Raw genomic sequence first — 22,096 nt, 5'->3', positions numbered from 1 at the left:
AAGGCCATGTTTAGTATCAAATAATCATAGATTTAAAAATGGAATTGGAATAAGAATCCTGGATAAGTGTTGTTTAGTATAGCCTAATCACAATTCTTAAGAATCTAGATTCAAGGAGAAAAGCCAAAATTAAATTCCATCCTCTTAGCCATGAAATTGGTCCAATTCTCTAGAATTAATTTCTATGCCCACCTCTACCCCTATCATCATCTCCTTCTCGTTGCTAACTGTCATCCTCCACCCTTACCCATTATCATTTGCATCTAGCCATCATAGTGTTAGGCTATGACCACCTTCATCGTTAGCGACAACACACCTTTTAGATCGATCAACGACTTCCACTCAATAGGTGATTGCTATCTTCGACCTCTTCTCCAAGGTTCTTAGATCACGATGATGTTTCTTTTGACTGTTTAAGAGCCTTTGTAGCAAAATTGCTCAGTAACATATCACAAAGATGATGAATCAAGGACTTCAGCTCTTAATACTTGATCAGGATTTGATTCAATTTGATTTAGTGGTTAATGGCTACTCGGTTTTAATAATATACCCATGCCCTGTCTTGTGTTGTTTGCAAATCCAATAAGGGATTGCTTTTGTTTATTATTCATTTTCAAGATTTTATCATTCTTTCATACTCAACTCATGAGAATTATTGCATCATCGTCATGCACTTGATCTGCACAATGGTTGTTGAAACATGTATGAGGGTCGTGGCGATGGCATTGTAGTTGCAAGGGTGTCATGTTGAAATATTTTATTTTTTCAAAATATTTTAATTTTTTTATTTTAAATATATATACTTATTAAAATTATATCAAAATTTCATCTTGTTATTAAATATATTTTTAAAATTTAATTCAATTCATATTCTGATTTTAATTTTGATCTTGATCCTATAAAAAAAAAAAACTCTCCCACTGTATTAAATGGGGCTTAATGAGTAAACTTGAGAACCGCATTGTAAATGTCGGCGTGGGGCTCCACAGTCCGTTGCTAGGATTTGTCGTGTTATTGATGTAGACCCTCCGACAGCACTGCCCTTACCAGCCACAGGCACGCCAGTCGAGTGCCATTAATACTGCCATTTAATTAATTAGTCTCACTGGTCACTTCCGCTGCTAATAACTTCTCCTGCTGCCGCTGCTAATATTCTTCGATCTTGATCTTGCCGCGCACCTAGCTCACTACCGCGTCACCATCTCACAGTCTTCACCGTGCAACGAGGAATTAGCCAATGAGAGGAGCTCAAATGAATTGAAGAAGTTTTAAATCATTTGAATGGCACAATGACATTGGTTACTATTGCAATCTTTTCGAACCATTAAATATACAACATTCGTGTAAGAGAATTACATTCGATTTGTTAAATAAAAAGTAACATTAATATTTGTTATTTTTAATTATTAATTTATTAATATTAACAGTAAATTATCATACCCGTTAAGAATTTATAACTGATATTAGTAATTAATAAGTAAAGTCAGTAATTTAAAAATTAATATTACTGCTTATAATTAAATAATTAATATCAAGTCTAATATAATTATTGATGCGTTAGCTCAATGTAATTTATAAATTGTATTAGTAAATTAACAAATGAAATTTGTAACAAGGGAGAATTTCAAATAAATACTTAAGATGTGACTTAAATATTATTGGGTCTCAAAAAAATTTAAAATTTTAATTCAATTTAGAGGGATAAAGGTGAAAATAATTTCAACCGTAAAAAAAATTAAAATAAGTACCATTTACTTGTTATACATAATTACTGATTGTTAATTTTCTTACGTTACTTATTAATTTAACAATATCACCTATAAATTATATTCGTTTGTTAAACAAGCAGTAACATTAATTATTAATTTATTAACTTTAATTATTAATTTACTAATATCAGTTATAGATTAGAAGACCTGTCACTAATTTATAACTGATATTAGTAAATTATCAAATAAAGTCATCAATTTAATAATTGATATTTTTATTTATGATTGAACAACTAATGTTAATTTTTATATAAAAATTGATATGTCTATTTTGTAATTTATATAAATAAATTAACAAGTAAAATAAAAAAATTAATAATTAGTGATTTTGTATAATAAATGAAGAGTATTTTAATTTTTTTACAGTTAAAATTATTTTCACTTTTTTTTTTAAATTAAATTAAAATTTTAATTTTTTCAGAATTTAATGCTAATTAAGTCACATTTCTTATTCTTATTTAAAATTATCTTTTTAAAGAGTGACCTTTTGCAAGCGAGGGACATAAGTTGAACAAACGAAAACGCGTGGAACGGCCCAGCAGAGGGTAAAGACGCTGAAGTTGTACGATCACGCAAGGGAGGAAGTAGAAACCTATAATTAATTGCCTTACTCGTTTTGTCCTTTTTATAAGAGTGAGCGTCAAAAGTTCAACTTCTTATTTGCACGAGCAAGATTCTAATGACATAGGCCTCTTGGAAGTTTGTACGATCTGTTGGTTTCCGGTTTATGTTGTTTCTAGTTTTATGAATCGAGCCTGCAGACTTGTTTCTGTTTTTTACATAATTTTGTTTGTATGTGTGGGCCTTTGGGACTTTTGTTCTAAAGACGCTTTGGTTGGCGTCATTTTATTTAGTTAATAATATTTGTCGTTGACTAAAAAAAACCCAACTCCCTTTTTAATTTATTATCACTCCCTTTATCTTTTTTATAAAATATTTTAGCAGTGACTTGCTATTCTAAAATATAAAACGTTTTTTTTTTACAAAATAATTTTTATTAATAATAATTATTTTAACATTGCCCTCCATTATTTTACTTTTTAAATAAATTTATTTTCATCTATTTCTTATTAATAAATGATATTTTGAAATTTTATAGAAAAATTAAAATCATTAACTATAACCCGGCCCGCAATTATAATTATGGCATGTGATTTTTTAAAATTTATTTTTATCTGGATAATTTTGTTTTTGAAAATGGAGTTGAGTTAGAACACGTCCAAAACTGTGTGAGTTTTTGTCACCATAGCTTGAGTTTTCATATAAACTCAGTAAAAAAAAAGATTAATAAGTAAATAGAACCTTGAATTTTTGCTCGAAAATCATCCTGGACCTTGAACTCTTAAAACATACAAAATAAATCCTAAATTTTTAAATTAATAAAAAGATAAAACCATGACCGTTAATTTTTTTAACGCTGTAACTATTCACGTGGTACTATTCACCATGAGCCCCAGTTAATGCTAATATATCATTATGAATTAGCGTCACAAATCTTAAACTATTATGTCAGTAACGTTTTGGACTTGAACTTTAAAATTTTGAGCAAATTATCCCATCATTTATGTATAAAATATTAATCATTATGTAAACTAAATTAGCTTCAATATGGTTCGCCATAGTAAATACATTGTTAGCCGTGGCAAAACGACCTATAATTTTATGAAATGACATTTTTTATCTCTTTTTTGCAATATTTTTCAAACGATTGGTATATCATGTTTCTATATATTCTATAACTCTAATTTAAATTTATTTTAAATAATATTTATTTATTTAATGGTGAAATTTTGGGTTTCCATTTGTAAAAAAGTTTAAGTATTATAAGATTTTACACACGATGGATGTGGAAGCCAATGATTTCATCAACAAATTTAAAATTTAAATTAATCAGTTAATTAAAATTATCTAATATTTAAACTTATTTTCAAATGAGATACCAAGTTTTCACCATTAAATGAATAAACATTATTCAAAATAATATTAAATTAGAGTTATAAAGTATACAAAAGCATGAGATACCAATTGTTTGGAAAACACTGCAAAAAAAGGCAAAAAATATCATTTTGTAAAATTATAGGTTGTTCGTCATGACTAACGATGCATTCATTGCGCGAACCATGTTAAGGCTAATTTGGTTTACATAATAGTTAACCTTCTATATATAAACGTTGGGGATAATTTACTCAAAATTTCAAAATTTAAGGTCCATAACGCTACTAATGTAATAGTTTAGGGTTTAAAATGCGACTAATATAATAGTTTAGGGTCTGTGGTGCTAATTCGGAATGGCACGTTAGTATTAACTAGGCCTCATAGTGAACAATACCTATGTGAACAGTAACATCATTGAAAAGGTTAATGGTTAAGGTTTATTTTGCTATTAAGTTAAAAATTTAGTGTTTATTTTGCACATTTTGAAAGTTCAGGGTTCAGAATAATTTTCAAGCAAAAGTTCAGAATTCTATTTGTTCATTAACAAAAAATAAAATAAAATACTTTCCCCTCTCATTCCAAGAACATCTCATTTCTATCCACACTCCCACAATTTGTCAACTTTCAGAATTGCAAGATTAAATAATATATCTTTATTTTATTCGAGTAATTCAAAGATAATAGCATCAGCAAATATTATAATCAGATGCACTATCAGATGATAATAGGTTTAAAGTTAAATATAAAATAACTTAGGTCAGAGAGGGCGTTGATTGAAAACAGCCCAAAACAATTTACATCATTCAAGAATTGAAAGTGATAGAATAGAGTAAAAGTTTGAGAGAGAGAGAGAGAGAGAGAGTAAAAATGATAAAATGTAATAATAAAGTATTAAATCTCCATGATATCATAAAAAAAAAGCACTAAACCACCAATTATGAAAAAAAATAATACTAAACCACCATTTTTTAAAAAGAGAAATGAACCCCATAGTCTACACTTGGGGAAAAAAAACTCATGTTCAAGTCTGTCACTCCATTGGTTATGTATATCATTCAAAAAGCACATGCTCTATATTCAATAAGACCAACGGGGCTTTTGAAGACATCTCATTTTAGATGGTAGTTTCCTTTCTCGCATGATTTATGACAAGGATATATAATTTCCAGACGTCAAGAACTACGAAAGCAAAAATTGCTACAAATATTTGCAAAATAAGAATAATTTAAAAAGAGAGAGATTTTTGCCAAGCAACTTGAAAATCACAAACCTCATACTTAGAGATTGGGATGTTGACAAATGACAACATCCCAAACTCTATTACATTGTAAGCATGGAAGTGGAAGCATTCAATATGCAAGTTGTAAAAATCTCCCTCATAGCATCAATTACTTGATCAAAATCAACTTAGTAAACGTTGGTTAACCCAAACAGTCAAACTTGAGCTTTTAAAACATAACATTAACAATTATAAGATCCTGAGTTTTAGTCTTAAAACACTCTAAATCTAGTTATAGATAAGTTAAAATCAAAGTAAAATGTCTAGGGAAGTATGGAATACTCATTTGTATTTAAAACCATTGAAAACAAGGTTTAAAACATCATCAAGGCAAAACTAGAGGGATCCGGTGTGGCTAAGCATGCTGTGCTATGGCATGCCATCTCTATCCCATATGCAATGACACATTGCATAAAACTAGACAGTAGAATGCTGTCAAATAGCAGTTTGAGGGTTGAACTTTTAGCGCATCCCAAATGTTCATCCAATATTTGATCAAGGTGATGCATGTGTCCCCATAAAACTCTTTTCATACATTATAAGCTTGACATTGGTTTTACTCTTAAATTATCTCATACAAAGAAATTGAACATTCAAATATATTTAAAAATATTTTTCACACATATTCACAACCAAGGTATCTCAAAACATAATTCAAGTACCAAAAGCTTAAACCAACAGCGATATCATATTCAACAGACTTGGGACAATGTTATGTTAAAATATATCATGTTTTATATAATTATTTTGTAAAAATAACTATAATACCCTTATGTTAAAATATTATGTTTCATATAATTATTTTTGTTAAAATAAATCAAAAGCAGAAGGTATATTAAAATTAACATCATCAATTAGTTGATAAAAATGTATTTTCATATTATTATATTTTAAATTCAAATAATTTACATTAAAAAAAACAAAAGTGGGCACGTTTTTAAAAAATGAATATAACAATGTAAACATATATATATATATATATATATATATTATCATAGTACTTATGTAGTTATACAAACAAATTCTTACATATTATCGAAATTAATAAAAGCACAATATCACTAATATTGTTAAAATTAAACATGGTATTTACAGAAACAAAATCTCCAATGCATTAATCACGGAAAATATTATATATACCAAGGTCAACCTGTCAATGCATCATGACAAAATATCTATTTCTCCAAACAAAAAGGCCACCATGCCACCGTATTAGAAATATGATATTATATACTTTCTCTATTTAAAAATATAAAATATGTTTAATTAAATTTCATCCTCAATAAAGTAGTTAATTATTTTTCAATTAATCCTATTTTTTTATATTTATTTTTATTAAATACCCTAAAATAAATATAAAATTATTATCAATGGGCGGTTGCCATAGGCAAGTTAAATTATTAAAATCTCTTCACACACTACTCCTCTACTCTTTTTCATATGACACTTTTAACATATTTTATTAAAATTAAAAAAATTTAAAATGTATTAACTTTATTTATTTTTTTAATTTTTTTATTAAATATAAATATTTTAACAATATTTTTTTAACATTTAATAAAAGTTAAATAAAAAATTTGGGATAAAAATTTAATAAAATAACTTATCAATAAAATAAAAAAATATATTCTCTCTCTACTTTTTTAAATGTTTGTAAATTTACCATCTATACCAATAAGTAATGTCAGACTTGTATTTAATTCTCTTTTGACCAAATGGAGGGGCATTGTCATCCATTTTTGTTTGCAGTGAATTGCAAACATTGAACAGTGCGTTGATGATGCGCGCGGTGCCTTGTCTGGATGTATAACGGGGAGATAGGGTGGTGGTACGTGTCACTCATATATATAAATGTAAAATCACAAGGCGTCGGATTCGGATCTTTTTAACCCTAAATCAATGTCAGCAATGAAGAATAAGAGACAGGCCTTCTCTACTGGGCATGATTGCATCGCTTCACTGCTGCGAAGATCATGATCATGAGCGTCGCAACTGTATAGGAGCATTACGTTCCCAAGTCCAGTGCATGCAATTATGGAAGTAGCTAGCTAGCATAACATCGCCACAAAAGCAGCACTCTCTATATTTGTAAAAGCACAGGGATGGACATCCTACGCCATTGAAAATACACAAACGAATAAAACTGGTTGTTCGTCATAAACATAATAAACCCTCCAGATTCCGAATCCCAGGTACAGAGCTGATATACAATATAGGTCCTCTACCATTAAGGCGAACCGCAACATGTGGAGAGGTATCACATCTGGGTCGTGGCATTGGGAGCGTTCGGTTTTCTTGTCCTATCTTCCTTAGCCCACGACGTCCTCGTTGTCACCCAAGAAATCATCGATCAGGAAGTCGGCCGGCACAGAGGAGCTCTTGTTCAGTTTTACGCCCCTTGATACATCCAACATTTTTGCTTCATTATGATGTAAAATCTCTGGGGTGATCTTTCCTGTGTTTCAACGGTTCGAATTATTTTTCCTTTTTCGTTTCACCGCTTTTTCAGATTTGTGATATGATGCCATAATCCCCTAATTTCATTTCGGTCGGGTTTCAGATATTCTTTGTATTCTTTAGTTTTTTTTCCCCGGGAAGTGTCACGACGAATTAAGTGATGAAATTAAAGTTCTATCAGTTGTTACTCAGTCAAGTAAAATTCATACTCAAACGCTCTTTTCTTTTCTTTTCTTTCTTCTTTGTTTATTGGTGATAGGTGTGATCTCTGTAAAAAGTTTGCCCTTTGGAGTATGAAAAGTTAGGTACCAGCTTCAAGAAAGCCAGGTCTGTTCTAATCGGAAAGGTTATATAGCACTCTGGTGTTGTTCTGCCCTTCACGCCTTTTGAATGCTGCATGCATCGCCCATGTTCATCTTTGTGATTGTTGGCATATTTTAGCTGTAATTTTCCGCTAAATAAATATTTAAACCTAAAATAAATTATCTGCAACAAACTTGAGAATATCTTCAGAAGGAATTGCTTTCTTACAAAATAATTTACAGTTAATAACATTTGACAATTATGTTGCTTCATGGGGATATCCTTAACCACTGGATAAATTTTAGCACTTTTGTTTTCTTTCTTTCTTTTTCCTTTTCTTTTAAATATTGAGAATCCATTGGGGTTACTTGTGCTGCGGGTGGAATGTGATCAACACTAGAGTTTGTGCCAAAAATATGGCGTTTCTAGATGCCCAACAATTCAATGGTTTCCCCTAGAATCTGTGGAACCCAAAAGGTGAGTAGAAAGTTCAGCCAATCAAAGGATAATTTGATTAAGTTTTATATCTGATTGCCTAGTTTCTTACTTAATTTGCTTTCCACTTTTCCTCCCACCCCTTTTCACTTTGTGACCCATTTTGGAAAATTTTTGAAGGTATGAAGGGCCATGGACCGCAGAATCTCTTGCTGAGTTTGTAAATAAAGAGGGAGGTACTGGCTGACACTTTTGAAGCCGTGTGGCGTGCCTTAATGTCTAATTATATCAGAAATTTGTGTAATTTCCAAGGAAATATAGTTCAGTAATTACACAGAATCATATTCTCAAGGAGCCAACTTGCAACTGTAAATCTTTAAATTTTAATTGACAGTGAAAGTTCACAACGCCACATAAGTAGATTCCGTGAATTTTAAACATTGAAAAGTGAAAACTGCACAATATTGTTTGGTCTTAGCTAGCACTCACCTTACCTGGTGAGTGGGGTGGAGATACCTGACCAGAGGATTGGCATAAAAGCAGGAACCAAGGTGAAGATTACTACAGACTCCGTCCAAGGTAGTGGTACTGACTCCCAACAACTTTGATGAGGTCGTCTTGGATGAGAACAAAGACGTCTTGGTTAAGTTTTATGCACCACGTACTCACAATTTCTTTTTGGTTTCTTATGGTTATTATTTCTCCTTATCTTTAATTCACACAGTTTTTGGGTTGGTCCCAATTTCAAAAGGCAAAGGCTATGTCTTGTTTTCAATTTCCTTCCTATGTTATCATGCGATTTTGAGTCATCTCCATCAATCAGTTTCAGATCTTACAAGTTTTTCTGATTTTTCCAGGTGCAGACATTGCAGAGAACTTGCTTCTGTAAGCAAGCATCTGTACTAGCTGTTCTATTTTTATCAATTGTAGGGAGGCTTTAATATCTGCGGTATTAGGAAACGTGAAATTTGGCTCTGCTTTTCTCCTAAGACTTATGAGACGGTGGCTGCGGCATTTAAAATGGAGGAAGGGCGGTGATCGCAAATCTGGATGCTGACAAGTATAAGGATCTTGGGTCGAAGTAAGATGATCAATTGCTAATCCAGATTATATTAGCTAGGGAACAGTTCAGTGTTCCGGTAAAGGCAAGTCAAAAGGATGTTACTGATTATATACTAGTATAATGCAGGTATGATGTTAAAAGCATTTCCAGCATTGAAGTTCTTTCCAAAGAGCAAGAAAGCCGGTGAAGTTTATGGGGGAGGTAGAGACTTGGATGAAATCGTAGCTTTCATCAATGATAAATGTGGCACAAGTAGAGACCGAGATGGACAGCTCACGTCAAAAGTCAGTGATTCTGAATTCTGAGAGACATTCAAAACGCTATATATGAATGAAAAAGAAAACTGTCGCATTTCATATGATTAACGTTTCCTTATAGGTTGGTATAGTTGAAAGCTTGGATGCCTTGGAAATGGAGTTTGTAGGTGCAAATTAAGAAGAGAAGAAGGCCATAGTTGCCCGAAGGGAAGAGGAAGTAGGGAAGCTTAAGGGGCCTGCTCTAGGTTGTACGTGCCTATGTATATATATATATATTATTACATTTACACGTTTGCCTCTCACTCAACATCTGTAAGTTTTAACATATTAGGTACGGGAAGATTTACTTGAAAGCTGCCAGGAATTGCATGGAGAAAGAGTCTGATTACGCCAAGGACGAAATCCAGCGCCTGCATCGCATGCTTGGCAAGGTAGTAATACTGTTGTTGTCTATAGGTTTGATCATTAAATTTATCCAGAGATTATTAAAATAACATGTATTTAAGAATTAAACTAGTAACATTGAAAAATCCATGTAGTAACAGTATTTTTTGTTTTCAAAAGGCAAGGTCGGGTGAGTGATAATTTGGGCGGTTAAGTGGGAAGAGCTGTACTGGGGAAAGTCTTTTTCCATTGCGTGAATGAAAAGGCGGTTAAGTGGGAAGAGCTGTAGTGGGGAAAGTCTTTTTCCATTGCGTGAATGAAAAGACAGATATTGTTGATTATTCATTCTGAGGTGGGTTTTGATTGGTGCGGCCTGTGAGGCCAGCGAAGGCAGACGAGTTTGCTATAAAGAAAAATATATTGCGGACATTGGAGTGACAGCAGAGTGGGATCCACCGACAGAATTGAATTTTTTTGGAAGATTTTGAGGTGTTGAACGTACACATTGCCACGCCAGCAAGTCGCTTTCTCTGACGTTGATAATTTATCAACACCTTGTGCTGTTGTGCATCGATCTGCACAGTACTGCTACATGTTAAATGCCCGTTTTGAAGAATACGCTCGGCTTCAGGGAAGCGGAACATCTGGGTATGGTTTGCAGTCTGATGAATTTGTTTTGGGAAGGGTACATCACGACCCTTCACCACATGCCAATGAACGAGTGCAGAGCACCACTTGCTTGCCTCCTCGTTTTGTCTATTCTTCAACTTGTCTCCCTGCTTTAAATTAGTTGTGACAGGATTCTGGGTCAACGAAAAATAAACCATACTGTTTTTTCGCTTTCAAAATGGAATCATCTAGTCATTGAAGTTGATGGTTGATGTTGGCCATCACCTGTCATCGTGTAATGTGTACTCTTTTTATAAATTATTTTTATCAATCTTATTAATATTAATATAAAAAAATAAAAAATATAAAAATATAAAATTTTAAATATATTTTTATATAATAAATTTAAAAAATAATAGTATGTTATGTCCCTTTTACTAATATATTGCAGGTATTTAAAGAAATTTCTTAAATGCTATGATGTGAAAAGTATTTAGTAAAATGTGATATCAAAAATTGTTCAACTTGGGAATAAATTTGAGGTTGGAACAAATTATTTAAGTCAGAAAAATATTTATCAAAAATTATATTTTTATTCAATTAAAAATAAAATTGTTTATTTTTTTATTGATGTGACATTTATGAGTCATTGTCTTTAATGCATTTAAATTTACAATAATTCAATCAAATAAATTTTATGAGTCATTATTTTTAATGGATTTAAATTTACAATACAATGTCTATTTAGTTTTTTTTATTTTTTATTATTATTAATATTAGAATTAATTTATTTTTAATGACACTTGAATATTATGTTTTTATTGGATGGAACATGGATGACATAATGCACGAGCTAATAATTTATCTAATTTCATATATTCCTAATTTTATAGGGTGATTGTTAAATACAATTAGAGGTATTATCAAATATTATTTTACAAAATTAAATTTATAGGATGCGTTTGCAATTTTTTAATTTTTATTACTAAATATGATTTTATTATCATATAAAACTTATAAACCAAGAAGGTGGGAGACTGTCTTCTCTTCAACTTAGCAACAATGTTATTATTAGTTTTCGAAAATATAATTTAAAAAAATTAATAAATATGTTATAACTTAAAAAAAAACACTATGAGATGTACTATCTATATAATGTATATAACATTTTAAAATTTATAGTTATATTACATATATACGTATTCTTGCACAATTCTTCGCTAGTTTTCATTCTCAGTGCTATAATGAATAAATATACATAAATCATAGCTTAAAAAATTACCTTAAGCTTGAAAAAGTAGAAAAATATTTTAGCGAGTTCAAGCCCGTTCTCGAACCACCGTTTTTGTGCCGCTCCGACCGATTCCCGGTTTTGCCTCCAATATCAAATTAGACACCAAGCAGATTTCCTGTTCACCAGTTGAATGGGATGATCCAACCCAGTTTTTTAATCATTGCTCGAGAGTTAAAACATGCCATAGAATAGAAAACTGACATTTAAAATAAAAAAATGTAATCAAAGAACGAAAGAAAAAGGTGAAGGGAATCAAGGGATAATTAACTTTAAATGATGGTAAAATTTATTTTACGTTCTGTTTTATTAGAAGACCCGATGGAGAGCTGCGAGTTCTAAATAAACTACACGTGTGAGATAATACAATTTTTTTTTGGTTATAAAATTTATACTAATAATATATATTGGTGCTTTATATCCTGTTTCTTTGTCTCCCTCGCTTTTATATTTTCTATGGAGGGGAACAGTGAGCAAGGGGACCACGAATGGTCACCAATGATGATTCTGATGAAAGAGTGAAATAAAAGTCGAGGCGGAGGGCATATTACGGGGCCAAAGGAATAAAATGTGTCCATTTTCCGGAGAAGAAGCACAAGAGAAAAAGTAGAGCGAATCGCTCGTAAGAGCCCGAAAAGGTATTTTTAGGAGTTTATGCTGCTGATTCACCTCACGGTCCTGGCTAATCATTTATGAAGCCCAAATTTATTGAATCATAATTATGCCACATTTTCTCAAAATCTTATTTAATCTAAAATGTGAAACATTAAATAAGTTTCATATATTAGTGTTTTTTTTTTCAATTATGACATTATTTTGTTATACTTTATTCAAGTAATTAATGGAATTGTTTTAAGTAAATAAATATTATATTTATTTCATATTATTAAAAAACATGAAAACTTTAAAAAATTGAAATTAATTATTTTTTTAAAATACAAACTAATTAACAATTATTTATATTGTGATTTCCACAGTCAAGTGTAGACTAACAATTTTGTAACTGAATATCAAGGGCGTTAAAGATGTGCTAGGATAAAATGAAAATGAAAATGAAAATGAAAAACATTATTAAAGTAAGACTTGTTATGAATTGAATAATTAGCGTGCAGGACGGAACAAAGGCTAAAAATGACATGTTGCGGTATGATTGGGCAGAAAGAGGTGCGAAATGGACAGTTTCAAGCAGGGAGGTCTGAAAACGGAGGGGATGCAGGACTTAGGAAGGCCCATTTTTTAACCAGGTTTTTTCTTTTTAGGTTTTATTTGTAATTTTAATTAGATAGATTATATTAGAAAGGGACCTCCGGCTTCGGCTTCAGCTTCGGCAACCCAGGAGAGTGCTGCTGTCTTCTCAGCTTTCTCGTTATCAACTTCCACCTTCCCGCTCTGATATAAACACAAACATTTTGGTCCCAATTCTGTACAGCAATACACACATAACACTATACCTCTGATAATGAAGTACGTGTTGATCACCGGTGGAGTCGTGAGTGGTCTGGGCAAAGGCGTGACGGCGAGCAGCGTAGGGGTCGTGCTCAAGGCCTGTGGTCTTCGTGTCACTTCCATCAAAATTGGTTTTTTGTCTTCTTCCTCTTCTCATTTTCAATTGTTCTTCCATTTCTTGTCATACAGTTCTTTCGCTCTGAATCATTGCCTTCAATGGTATTCTGATTACTTTGAATCCCTTCTTGTTCTTTTTAACCGTTATTAAACGTTAGTGTTTTTATAACCTCTGGTCAACATGATTCGTGGGATGTCTTCTTTCTTGAACAATCTTAGTCTCCTATTCAGGACGTCCTGTATGTTGTTTATGCTTTAGAGTACTTCACTTTTATTCGATTGGTTTCCTGTCAAAGCCGTTCTGTGTACGCTTTTTGTTTCTGTCTGCTCGTCTTTTTATAATTCTCATTTTTTTCCCCATAGGGATATATGGGCAAATCAAATAATTTGCAACTTCCTTATGCATCTGTCCTCTATACTTTTTTTTCAGATCCATACCTGAATATAGATGCTGGTACCATGTCTCCTTTTGAACATGGAGAAGTTTTTGTTCTTGACGATGGTGGAGAGGTTTCATTCCTTCCATAATATATCTGTCCGTGCCTGAATGTACTAAGGTCATATAATATTGACGAATTATTTTGTTGCCTTTGTTGCTTGGCTTGGAAGGTGGATCTGGATTTGGGAAATTATGAGCGCTTCCTAGATGTCACACTTACAAAGAATAACAATATTACCACTGGAAAAATATACCAGGTGCTTTTACATCTTCCGTGAATGAATGCTGTGCTGAAAAATGAAATTACTGCACACTTTCATAACTTGACTATCATCTGTGGTTTCTGCTCAGTCTGTTCTCGAGAAGGAACGTAAGGGTGATTACCTTGGAAAAACTGTTCAGGTGATGTACATGTTATAATTGCTATTATGTGTTGCTTGCATACTCATATTGTACCGGCGAAGAGTAGTTTACTGAGTTTTTGGGATGTTAATACAGGTGGTACCACACATCACAGATGCCATAAAAGATTGGATTGAATCAGTTGCTGTGATTCCTGTGGATGGGAAGGAGGGACCAGCAGATGTTTGTGTGATTGAGCTTGGAGGCACTGTGGGTAAGAATTTTTGTGAAGTAGAGATGCTTCTTTTTCATTCATGTTATCTTGGTAAATTCAGCACATGGGAGTATTTTTTTTTCTTTTGCTTTTACAGGTGACATTGAATCTATGCCATTTATTGAGGCTTTACGGCAATTGTCCTTTTCTGTGGGTAAGTTCATTGTATAATTTTCTATTAAATTAGTGTTACTTGTGCAGTAACTTGCTGTGTGCATACTATTTTGAGCATGGATTTATTTGTCAAAATTAAATATAACTAGATTCTTCGGTTCTTCTTTCTATAGCATGATTGGGAGAGTGTCTTTGATATTCTTTGAAATTCTGTTGGTTATCAGGATATATTCAAATAAGACAGATTTTCGACGATACAGGAAAATCTAATATAACGAACTAGGTCTGAGTTTTATGGTTGAATATGATAACCTTAGTGCTACTATTTTGTGATGTCAGCCTTCTGCGTTGTTCAATGATGTCTTCATTTGATTTGCTCCTTGTTTATGAAAATTTGTCATTTTTATCTGAGGACTAGACTTAGGTAAAGTATTTTTTTTTTGTTTTCTTTTTCCCCATAAAAACAGAACACATTGAATAACTTTTCTGAAAGACTCAATGATATAATGCTGAGATGTAAAAATCTCCATCTGTCCCTTTTTATTATTATTTGAGAACCTACTAACAAATATATAATGAGCATAACTGTGTTTTCTTTATTTTCTATTTGGCTATGAAATTTTTTTCTTGTGGCATAATAATTTCTTTTTTTTTTAATTTCTGCTTTCATTATTCCTTCTCAGGCTCTGACAACTTCTGTCTCATCCATGTTAGCCTAATACCGGTGTTGGGTGTTGTGGGAGAGCAAGTAATGTTCAACTGCCTGTGCATTATAGTTGCCCACTATTAGTATCAATTAATCATTTTCCCTCTTGTTTGGCCACTACATTTTGGTTCCAGAAAACAAAGCCTACACAGCACAGTGTCAGGGAATTGAGAGCATTGGGTTTGACTCCTCACCTTTTAGCATGTCGATCTGCTGAGGTATGCTATTACACTATTTAGTACCTAAATGAACTTAAATGATATTACTGGGTAACATTCTTTTGTTCCCTTTATGCAGTTTAGACATGGACATGCTGCACAAGTGTTAATATTATGTTGGCTTTCTAGATAGCATTCATTTATATTTAGTTGATGAAAACTATAACTGCCATTTCAGATGAAGATTTTAAACATTTAGTGCTATTGTTTTATTTGTTATATCGGTGCGTGCATGTACAGACCTTTTTACCTGCTCTTTGAAATTGGTGCATATATGTAGCTTGGAAAAGGATTAGAAGATGACTTAATCTTGTTTGTTAAAAATTCTCATTGCCTCTTCAATTCTTTATTAGACTGAAATGATATATTTTATTTCCTTATTCTCATTTTTCTTGTCAGAAGAACTGGTGTGGAGTCTTTTGTACTTTTGAAATGCATCCTTCAGTTTGGCCATTATGTCTATATTAAGTAAAATATTTTCATGCTGAACGTGACAGCCTCTTTTGGAAAATACGAAGGACAAACTCTCACAGTTTTGCCATGTTCCGGTAAGTTGTTGGTGAAATTAGCTTGGTGCTTGGTGTTCTGCCGTTTGCCAACTAGGGTTCATTTTCTTAGCTATTGAACTTAGTTTTTGCCAAAAATAAAGTTATTGACCAGAGTTTTTTATGGTCTCCACAGATTGATAATATTCTGAATATTCATGATGTTCCAAACATTTGGCACATTCCTCTCTTACTTAGGGTGGGCTTTCTAGGAACTTTTTTTTTCTTTTGGATTATAGTGACTCATGGCTGCATTATTTATATACTGTCTGATTATCTCCTTTATGATTGGCTGATATTTTCAGAACCAAAATGCACACCATTCAATTTTGAGGCAGCTTGACCTACTCAGGTGAGTCTTGCTTTACCCTTTACGTCTGTGAAAGCCAAAACAATATATCCTTGTCTGATATCTTATCGGTTAACCAGGGTGAGATATATCCATATTTGTGATTATGGTTGATTATACTATGGCATCTTATGCGAGATTTATGCGTAATAACTACATTGACACAACACAAAGCCAAGGCTTTCTTTTTCTTTGGGATATTAATTTGATGGCAGGTGGTGTTAATTTATTTCATTCTAATGTTTTGTTTCAGCATTGCTATGCCTCCTGACTTACGGAGTTGGACAAAGATGGCTGAGACTTATGATAATCTTACCGATACTGTTAGTACCATGATGATGAATTTGCAATGCTCTTTCTGAATGCATGTTATATCATATTGTGCATGTGAATAAGAGCATTATGACATTTTACAGGTGAGAATTGCAATGGTGGGGAAGTATGTTGGCCTAAAAGATTCATATTTATCTGTTATGAAGGTGTGTTATGGCTTTTATTTTGTTTTTAAAATGAGCAAGAAAATGTAAATAATTCTAGTTTTAGATCTTAGCTTGTTTATTTAGGTACCAAACTAATTTTCAATAGAAAAACTTATTGACTACTTGATGGTTTGGTTATAGTATTTGATATTTTGATCAGTGAATTCTGAAATTTTGCCTTAGAGTAAAGTGCATTTTGGGCGTTTGATCAATACCAATTATCATTTTATGCTTTATCAAGAAATCAACCCATCCAATCAAAGAAAAACGTAGATTGGATGGGAATGAATGTAGAAATACTAAGTTATTTCCCAGCGAATTGGGAATTTTTTTTCTTCTCTAATTTTTTTATATTTTGTAATGCATATATGAGTAACCGATGGATCATACCAATCAAATTCCTTTTTTCCATTTTAATGTAAATAAAAATGTTAGTGAAAAGAAAAAAATCACAGTATACTTACATATATACTTCTACTCCTGATTGTTTCTATAAAGTGATGTGTAGCTGATGTCATTTTGTCCTGACCATGTTAGTAAAATTATTATTTCCTGTAGGAATATAAAAGCTTTGTTTAATATCATCTAAATTTTAAACAACAGTGTTGGGGGGGTTTAATCTTCTTGGATTTGAGCTTCATGATTTATGGGAAACGAGTTTTGACTTTTGCCATCCACTTGTTATGATTCAACAGAATGGACCATCAAGTTTCTTGTTCGCTTGTGTAATTTTAGTGTGTAAATAGTCTTTGTTATGCTTGATCTGCTTACAGGCTCTTCTGCATGCTTGCATTGCATGCTCCTTGAAGCCATCAATTGATTGGATTGCAGCTTCTCACCTTGAAGATGATAGTGCAGAATCAGTAGTGATTTCTTACAAACTGCATCTGAAGATATTCTGTTAATTGTCAATCTGCATGTAGCCAGCTTTATTTACTTTTGATTTCGCTCATTTAGGATCCAGAAGCATATGCTGAGGCTTGGAAGACTCTGAGGGTAAGCTTTACATTAGAATATTATTATCTTAGTGACATATTTCACGATCACTTTAAAGATTCTCTTAGTTCTTTTTATGCAGCCTGCCTATAGTTTTTTAATAAAAATTGAATAGCAGATCTGATTGTTAATGATTGAATACTAGACCTTTTTCTGTGAACATAGTATCTGGAATGTATCATGGGCAAATGCCAAGGCGTGAGGTTCTTTGCTCTTTAGTGTGTTTGAATTACTATATTGGTATGAATTATGACTTTGTTAGAACTGTTGGGCTGCCTTTGAAATTGAAATTAAACAATTAGGGAAGAGGTCTTTGGTATTTGAGTCGTAAGTCACGGCTGTTGATGGAAATTGATACTTGCAGGGGGCAGCTTGTGTCTTGGTTCCTGGTGGATTTGGAGATCGTGGTGTGAGTGGTATGATGCTAGCTGCCAAATATGCCAGAGAGAACAATGTTCCATATTTGGGGATTTGCTTGGGAATGCAGATTGCTGTGATTGAGTTTGCAAGATCAGTGAGTAATATTCCTGTATATGTTGTGTTTGGTTCTGTTTTACCTTATGTTTTTATGTTGTAATTTGATGGTGGTTCTTAGGTTTTGGGTTGGGAAAGGGCAAACAGCGTAGAGTTTGATGCCCAAACGCCAAATCCTGTTGTGATTTTCATGCCTGAGGTACACATTTGTCCCCCCTTTGCTCACTTATGCCAATTACAAAAATACTCCTAGTCAATGGATGTCGTTATAATACATTTTCACATGCAGGGTTCACGAACCCACATGGGAAGCACCATGAGGCTAGGATCTCGTAGAACACTATTCCAGACGCCTGATTCTATTACTTCCAAGTTGTAAGTGATGTTTCCGGCACCCCCTGCTGTTTTTATGATATAGTTGGCCTATTTCATGGATTAAAGAAAGGGCAAAAAACATACTTATTAGCTGAATTTGCTGCAGTATATGTGCTTTCTTTTACCCATATTGTAAGAGTAAGCCTTTTTTATACTTGCTACCATTATTATGTGTTCCTAAATATCAGGTATCACAACTCACAGTATGTGGATGAGCGGCATCGGCATAGATATGAGGTTGGCTTTTGTTTTAAAAGAACATAACGCATTTAGTTTGTGAATATTACTTCAGCGACGTCATAATGCCAGGTAAATCCAGATGTTATTGGAACGCTGGAGGAAGCTGGGCTAAAATTTGCTGGAAGAGATGAAAGTGGAAAACGAATGGAAGTAAGTTTTATAGTCCAGTGTTGTTTGGATGAGAAGCAACAGTAATTAATTATACTGTATTTGTTATTCCCGCTTTTCCTTTTTTTTTTTTTGACTGAAGCTGAAATTCATTCAATAGCTGAAAAAGTTGTTGTTTTCCTATTGTTTTGTTACATGGAATTTTTGTGTGTTTGGGTGGCCAAAACGGGAAACGCAGAAGCAGCCCTGCATTTCACTTCATATAGAAAGTGATTTCCTCAAATACACACTGGGTTATTACTATAACTGGATTGAGTGTGCTGCACTCTACAACTTGATTTCCACCCTTGTTTTTCTGCACATCAGGGTTTTTTCCCCCTTGAAAAAAAAAAAAATACCCCCTGGATTTTGGTGATATTAAATGATGATGAAATCCTTTCTCTTGAGCAGGTCCTAGAGCTTCCAAGTCATCCATTCTACATAGGCGTGCAATTTCATCCTGAATTTAAATCACGGCCTGCTAAACCCTCTGCTTTATTTTTAGGTAAATGCTGGTCATTATTAATCTTTAGAGCAGCCGATTCTTGTGCATCCTGTGGGTTAGTAATTGCTAACTTACAATAATGAACTCAAGAGATTGTCATGTGAATACCAAATTGCCAACTGATTATATCATTATGGAGTCCCCAATTTACGTATGGCTAATTCTTAATCTAATGTTGTACCTGTAGGTCTGATTTTGGCGGCAACGGGGAAGCTGGAAGCCCACGTCAGTGGTTATGAAAATGGAAGTTAACGCACAATCTTATGCTATTTTGACAATGCCATAGTATTTTTTTTTTTTTAGGATGACGTTTTTTCCCGAAACAAAAAAGAAAGATGGGGGTGAAGCGATTCCCCGCAGTTGGGTATAAATGCAGCTGCCTCAGATTCGTTTTGATTGGTTCCAAAAGCCTGTCCACTATATCGTTATTTGGACGTCTCTTTCACTTCATAGCTGTTACTAAGGTTCAGTATTTTAATCAACCGATCCGGCATTAAAATCTTTTGACTCTGATGTAACGCAAAACATAGAGCTGTGCTATAGTATGTTTGGTGCACTATCAGGATGTTGATTACAGGCATTAAGCTCACCGTTATCCCCAAAATCCTGCCTTGTTTTATTTACAAGATTTGCCCCTATTCAGTGTTCACCTTGAGTTCCATATTATCTGATCTGCTTTCCTTGGTTGCCGCGTTATCGGTATGTATGCAGGTGGACGCAATATTGACCTCACACTTTCCATCTGTTTGGATCATGCTTAATTTTGTTCAACATTATGAAGATTTAGATCGTCGATCACTTGTTCAATCTTGAAAATTTGGAGAATTTTGTATTTATATATTTAATTATCATTTTCAGTTGTGTCTCATTTAATCTAGAAAATAGTAATGATTCGCTCTTTCGTCTCCCACTATTATTTCTTTATTGCTTTTACCTCTCATAGTATACTAGGCAAAATAATCCCATGTTACGTTCAGTTGCTTTTCTTTTTCGGTTTTTTGGCAAAGGTTTATCGGAGAGAAGAATGTGTATCTAGTATCATGATATTTCGTACTGAATCTACTATAAAAGGATTGTAAAGCATTTTTCATTTTTGGCATCTCTTGAAAGAAAAAGCACTCGCTGATACCAAAAGAAAATGCAGTAATAACAAGACCGTAACGATTCTAACAGCACGTTCTTTTGTAAAAGAATTCAAAATTGGAGGGTTGATATTTATTTGACTGTGATATGGAATATAAACGTTGCAAAAAATAAAAAAAGAATGTAAATACTCAAAAGCTCTGGGTATCTACAAGACTCCCGCAAAATGGGTAGACTTAAATTTCCGAGAAAACAGAAGAATTGCGCAAAGAAAGAAGCAACGTCGTCAACAGCTGAGTCTGGTGGGTGTTTCACTGTACTGTAGATAAGAAATCTGTCTTTGGAGCTTCATCTGCTGGTAGAATTTAGCAATGAACTCCTCGGCTCTCGCATCTATCCCTTGGTCGTCGGCGTCGGCGTTGTCTTCACATCCTTGGTAACAGAACTGATCATTGCCGTCTTCGCCGTTAGCATAAAGGAGATCATCGTCTCCGTCATATTCAAAATCAACATGCGGATTAATGCAAGGGATGTGAGGCAAGTGGAAGCGCATGGAGGAGGGACGATTGAACATGGGGGTCTTATCGAAGGAGAGCTCGCGCTCGCAGTAATAAATATGGCTGGGCGGTGTGGTGTGGGTGAGACGTCTCAAGTACTTGGGAAGAAGACGCATCTCCGTCACAAGCCTGCGCTTGAAGACTCCACCTTTGCGAGCCCAAAGCAATGCCAGCCGCAATACCTTCCACGCTCTATGAGCAACGTTACGGTTCTCAATGCCCATTATTGAACAACGCGGCTCGAGAGGAAAGTGTAGAAATTAAAATCTGAAAAAGCTTGTGTCTGACTGTGAGTAGAGGCGTTGATGAATGACGATGGTGGTGGTGGTGGAAGTGGCAGAGAGACGTGGTAGTTTATAAGGGAGTGGGAATTTTGGACGCGTCGTGAATGAAGGGGACAAGAGCAACATGGTAAATTCCAGTATAGAAATGTGAGAGCTATGGCCTATGGGCGGTGCCAGCTAGTTTAGTCAATGATTTAACGATGAAGTGTTGTAGCTGTACGCGGGTATCAAGCTGGACTTGTTTTGTCGACTTCCTATTTTGCCCCTGGTTTCCTCTTGCTGATTTTATCAACTGGCGGTCAGTACATGGTTAACAACCAGTATCCCAAACATGATCCATTTTGGTATTTATCTAAGTCCGAGAAATCCACATTTCCTAGTCTTGGTTTTATGTAGGAGTTGAGCAAATTTTTTGCTCAATTCACAATATTTGTGAAACATTACTCAGTTTGAAAGGGAGGATCATTTTGGTCATATACGACAACACCACTTGAAGGAAGGCTGCCTTTTGGTTGGATGTTGTTGGAATGTGGTTACAAGTTGTCAAGCATAGGACAGGGAAAAGATGATGGACTTTGTGCAAGCAAACGTTTGCTTAATTGTGTTAAACTAATCATTACAGAA

At 33.6% G+C, this 22,096-nt stretch overlaps 2 protein-coding genes and 1 long non-coding RNA gene across 19 annotated transcripts; 2 read left to right on the top strand and 1 right to left on the bottom strand.

Annotated features, from left to right (window-relative positions):
• Window positions 1-6,833: 6,833 nt before the first annotated feature.
• Window positions 6,834-10,827, top strand: LOC129307479 (uncharacterized). 14 transcript variants are annotated; one of them, XR_008592387.1, is made up of 9 exons: window positions 6,837-7,451; window positions 7,700-8,220; window positions 8,359-8,414; window positions 8,657-9,063; window positions 9,169-9,259; window positions 9,368-9,525; window positions 9,620-9,743; window positions 9,830-9,929; window positions 10,063-10,827. It is a non-coding gene; the product is annotated as an uncharacterized LOC129307479 (long non-coding RNA). The 14 variants fall into 14 exon arrangements; XR_008592390.1 differs by having other exon boundaries at window positions 6,843-7,451; window positions 7,700-7,767; XR_008592383.1 differs by having other exon boundaries at window positions 6,836-7,451; window positions 7,700-8,414.
• A 2,127-nt stretch (window positions 10,828-12,954) lies between these two features.
• On the top strand, window positions 12,955-20,534 carry LOC129306138 (uncharacterized). Of its 4 annotated transcripts, none has more exons than XM_054946519.1 (22): window positions 12,955-13,026; window positions 13,776-13,855; window positions 13,955-14,041; window positions 14,136-14,186; window positions 14,283-14,400; window positions 14,498-14,554; window positions 15,198-15,262; window positions 15,355-15,438; window positions 15,936-15,986; window positions 16,120-16,182; window positions 16,289-16,335; window positions 16,586-16,655; window positions 16,749-16,811; window positions 17,585-17,677; window positions 17,769-17,807; window positions 18,172-18,321; window positions 18,403-18,480; window positions 18,571-18,656; window positions 18,845-18,893; window positions 18,966-19,046; window positions 19,455-19,548; window positions 19,736-20,534. In XM_054946519.1, exons 2-22 carry the CDS (start codon window positions 13,805-13,807, stop codon window positions 19,798-19,800), a joined length of 1,542 nt encoding a protein of 513 aa, XP_054802494.1. In that variant the 5' UTR covers window positions 12,955-13,026; window positions 13,776-13,804; the 3' UTR covers window positions 19,801-20,534. The 4 variants fall into 4 exon arrangements, with proteins under 4 accessions (XP_054802494.1, XP_054802495.1, XP_054802492.1 ...); XM_054946517.1 differs by lacking the exon at window positions 12,955-13,026 and adding an exon at window positions 13,062-13,359; XM_054946518.1 differs by lacking the exon at window positions 12,955-13,026 and adding an exon at window positions 13,063-13,359 and having other exon boundaries at window positions 17,585-17,674.
• Window positions 20,535-20,711: 177 nt separating this feature from the next.
• LOC129306139 (uncharacterized) lies at window positions 20,712-21,549 on the bottom strand. The gene has a single exon (XM_054946521.1). The coding sequence runs from the start codon at window positions 21,410-21,412 to the stop codon at window positions 20,918-20,920; it is 495 nt and encodes a 164-aa protein (XP_054802496.1). The 5' UTR covers window positions 21,413-21,549; the 3' UTR covers window positions 20,712-20,917.
• Window positions 21,550-22,096: the final 547 nt, after the last annotated feature.

The sequence above is a fragment of the Prosopis cineraria genome, unplaced genomic scaffold (assembly GCF_029017545.1).
Source record: "Prosopis cineraria cultivar Desert tree isolate PC_DT_omini unplaced genomic scaffold, ASM2901754v1 PC3, whole genome shotgun sequence".
Taxonomy (NCBI): domain Eukaryota; kingdom Viridiplantae; phylum Streptophyta; class Magnoliopsida; order Fabales; family Fabaceae; genus Prosopis; species Prosopis cineraria.
The sequence above is the reverse complement of the archived record's forward strand: the minus strand, read 5'-3'. Positions and strand labels throughout refer to the sequence as shown.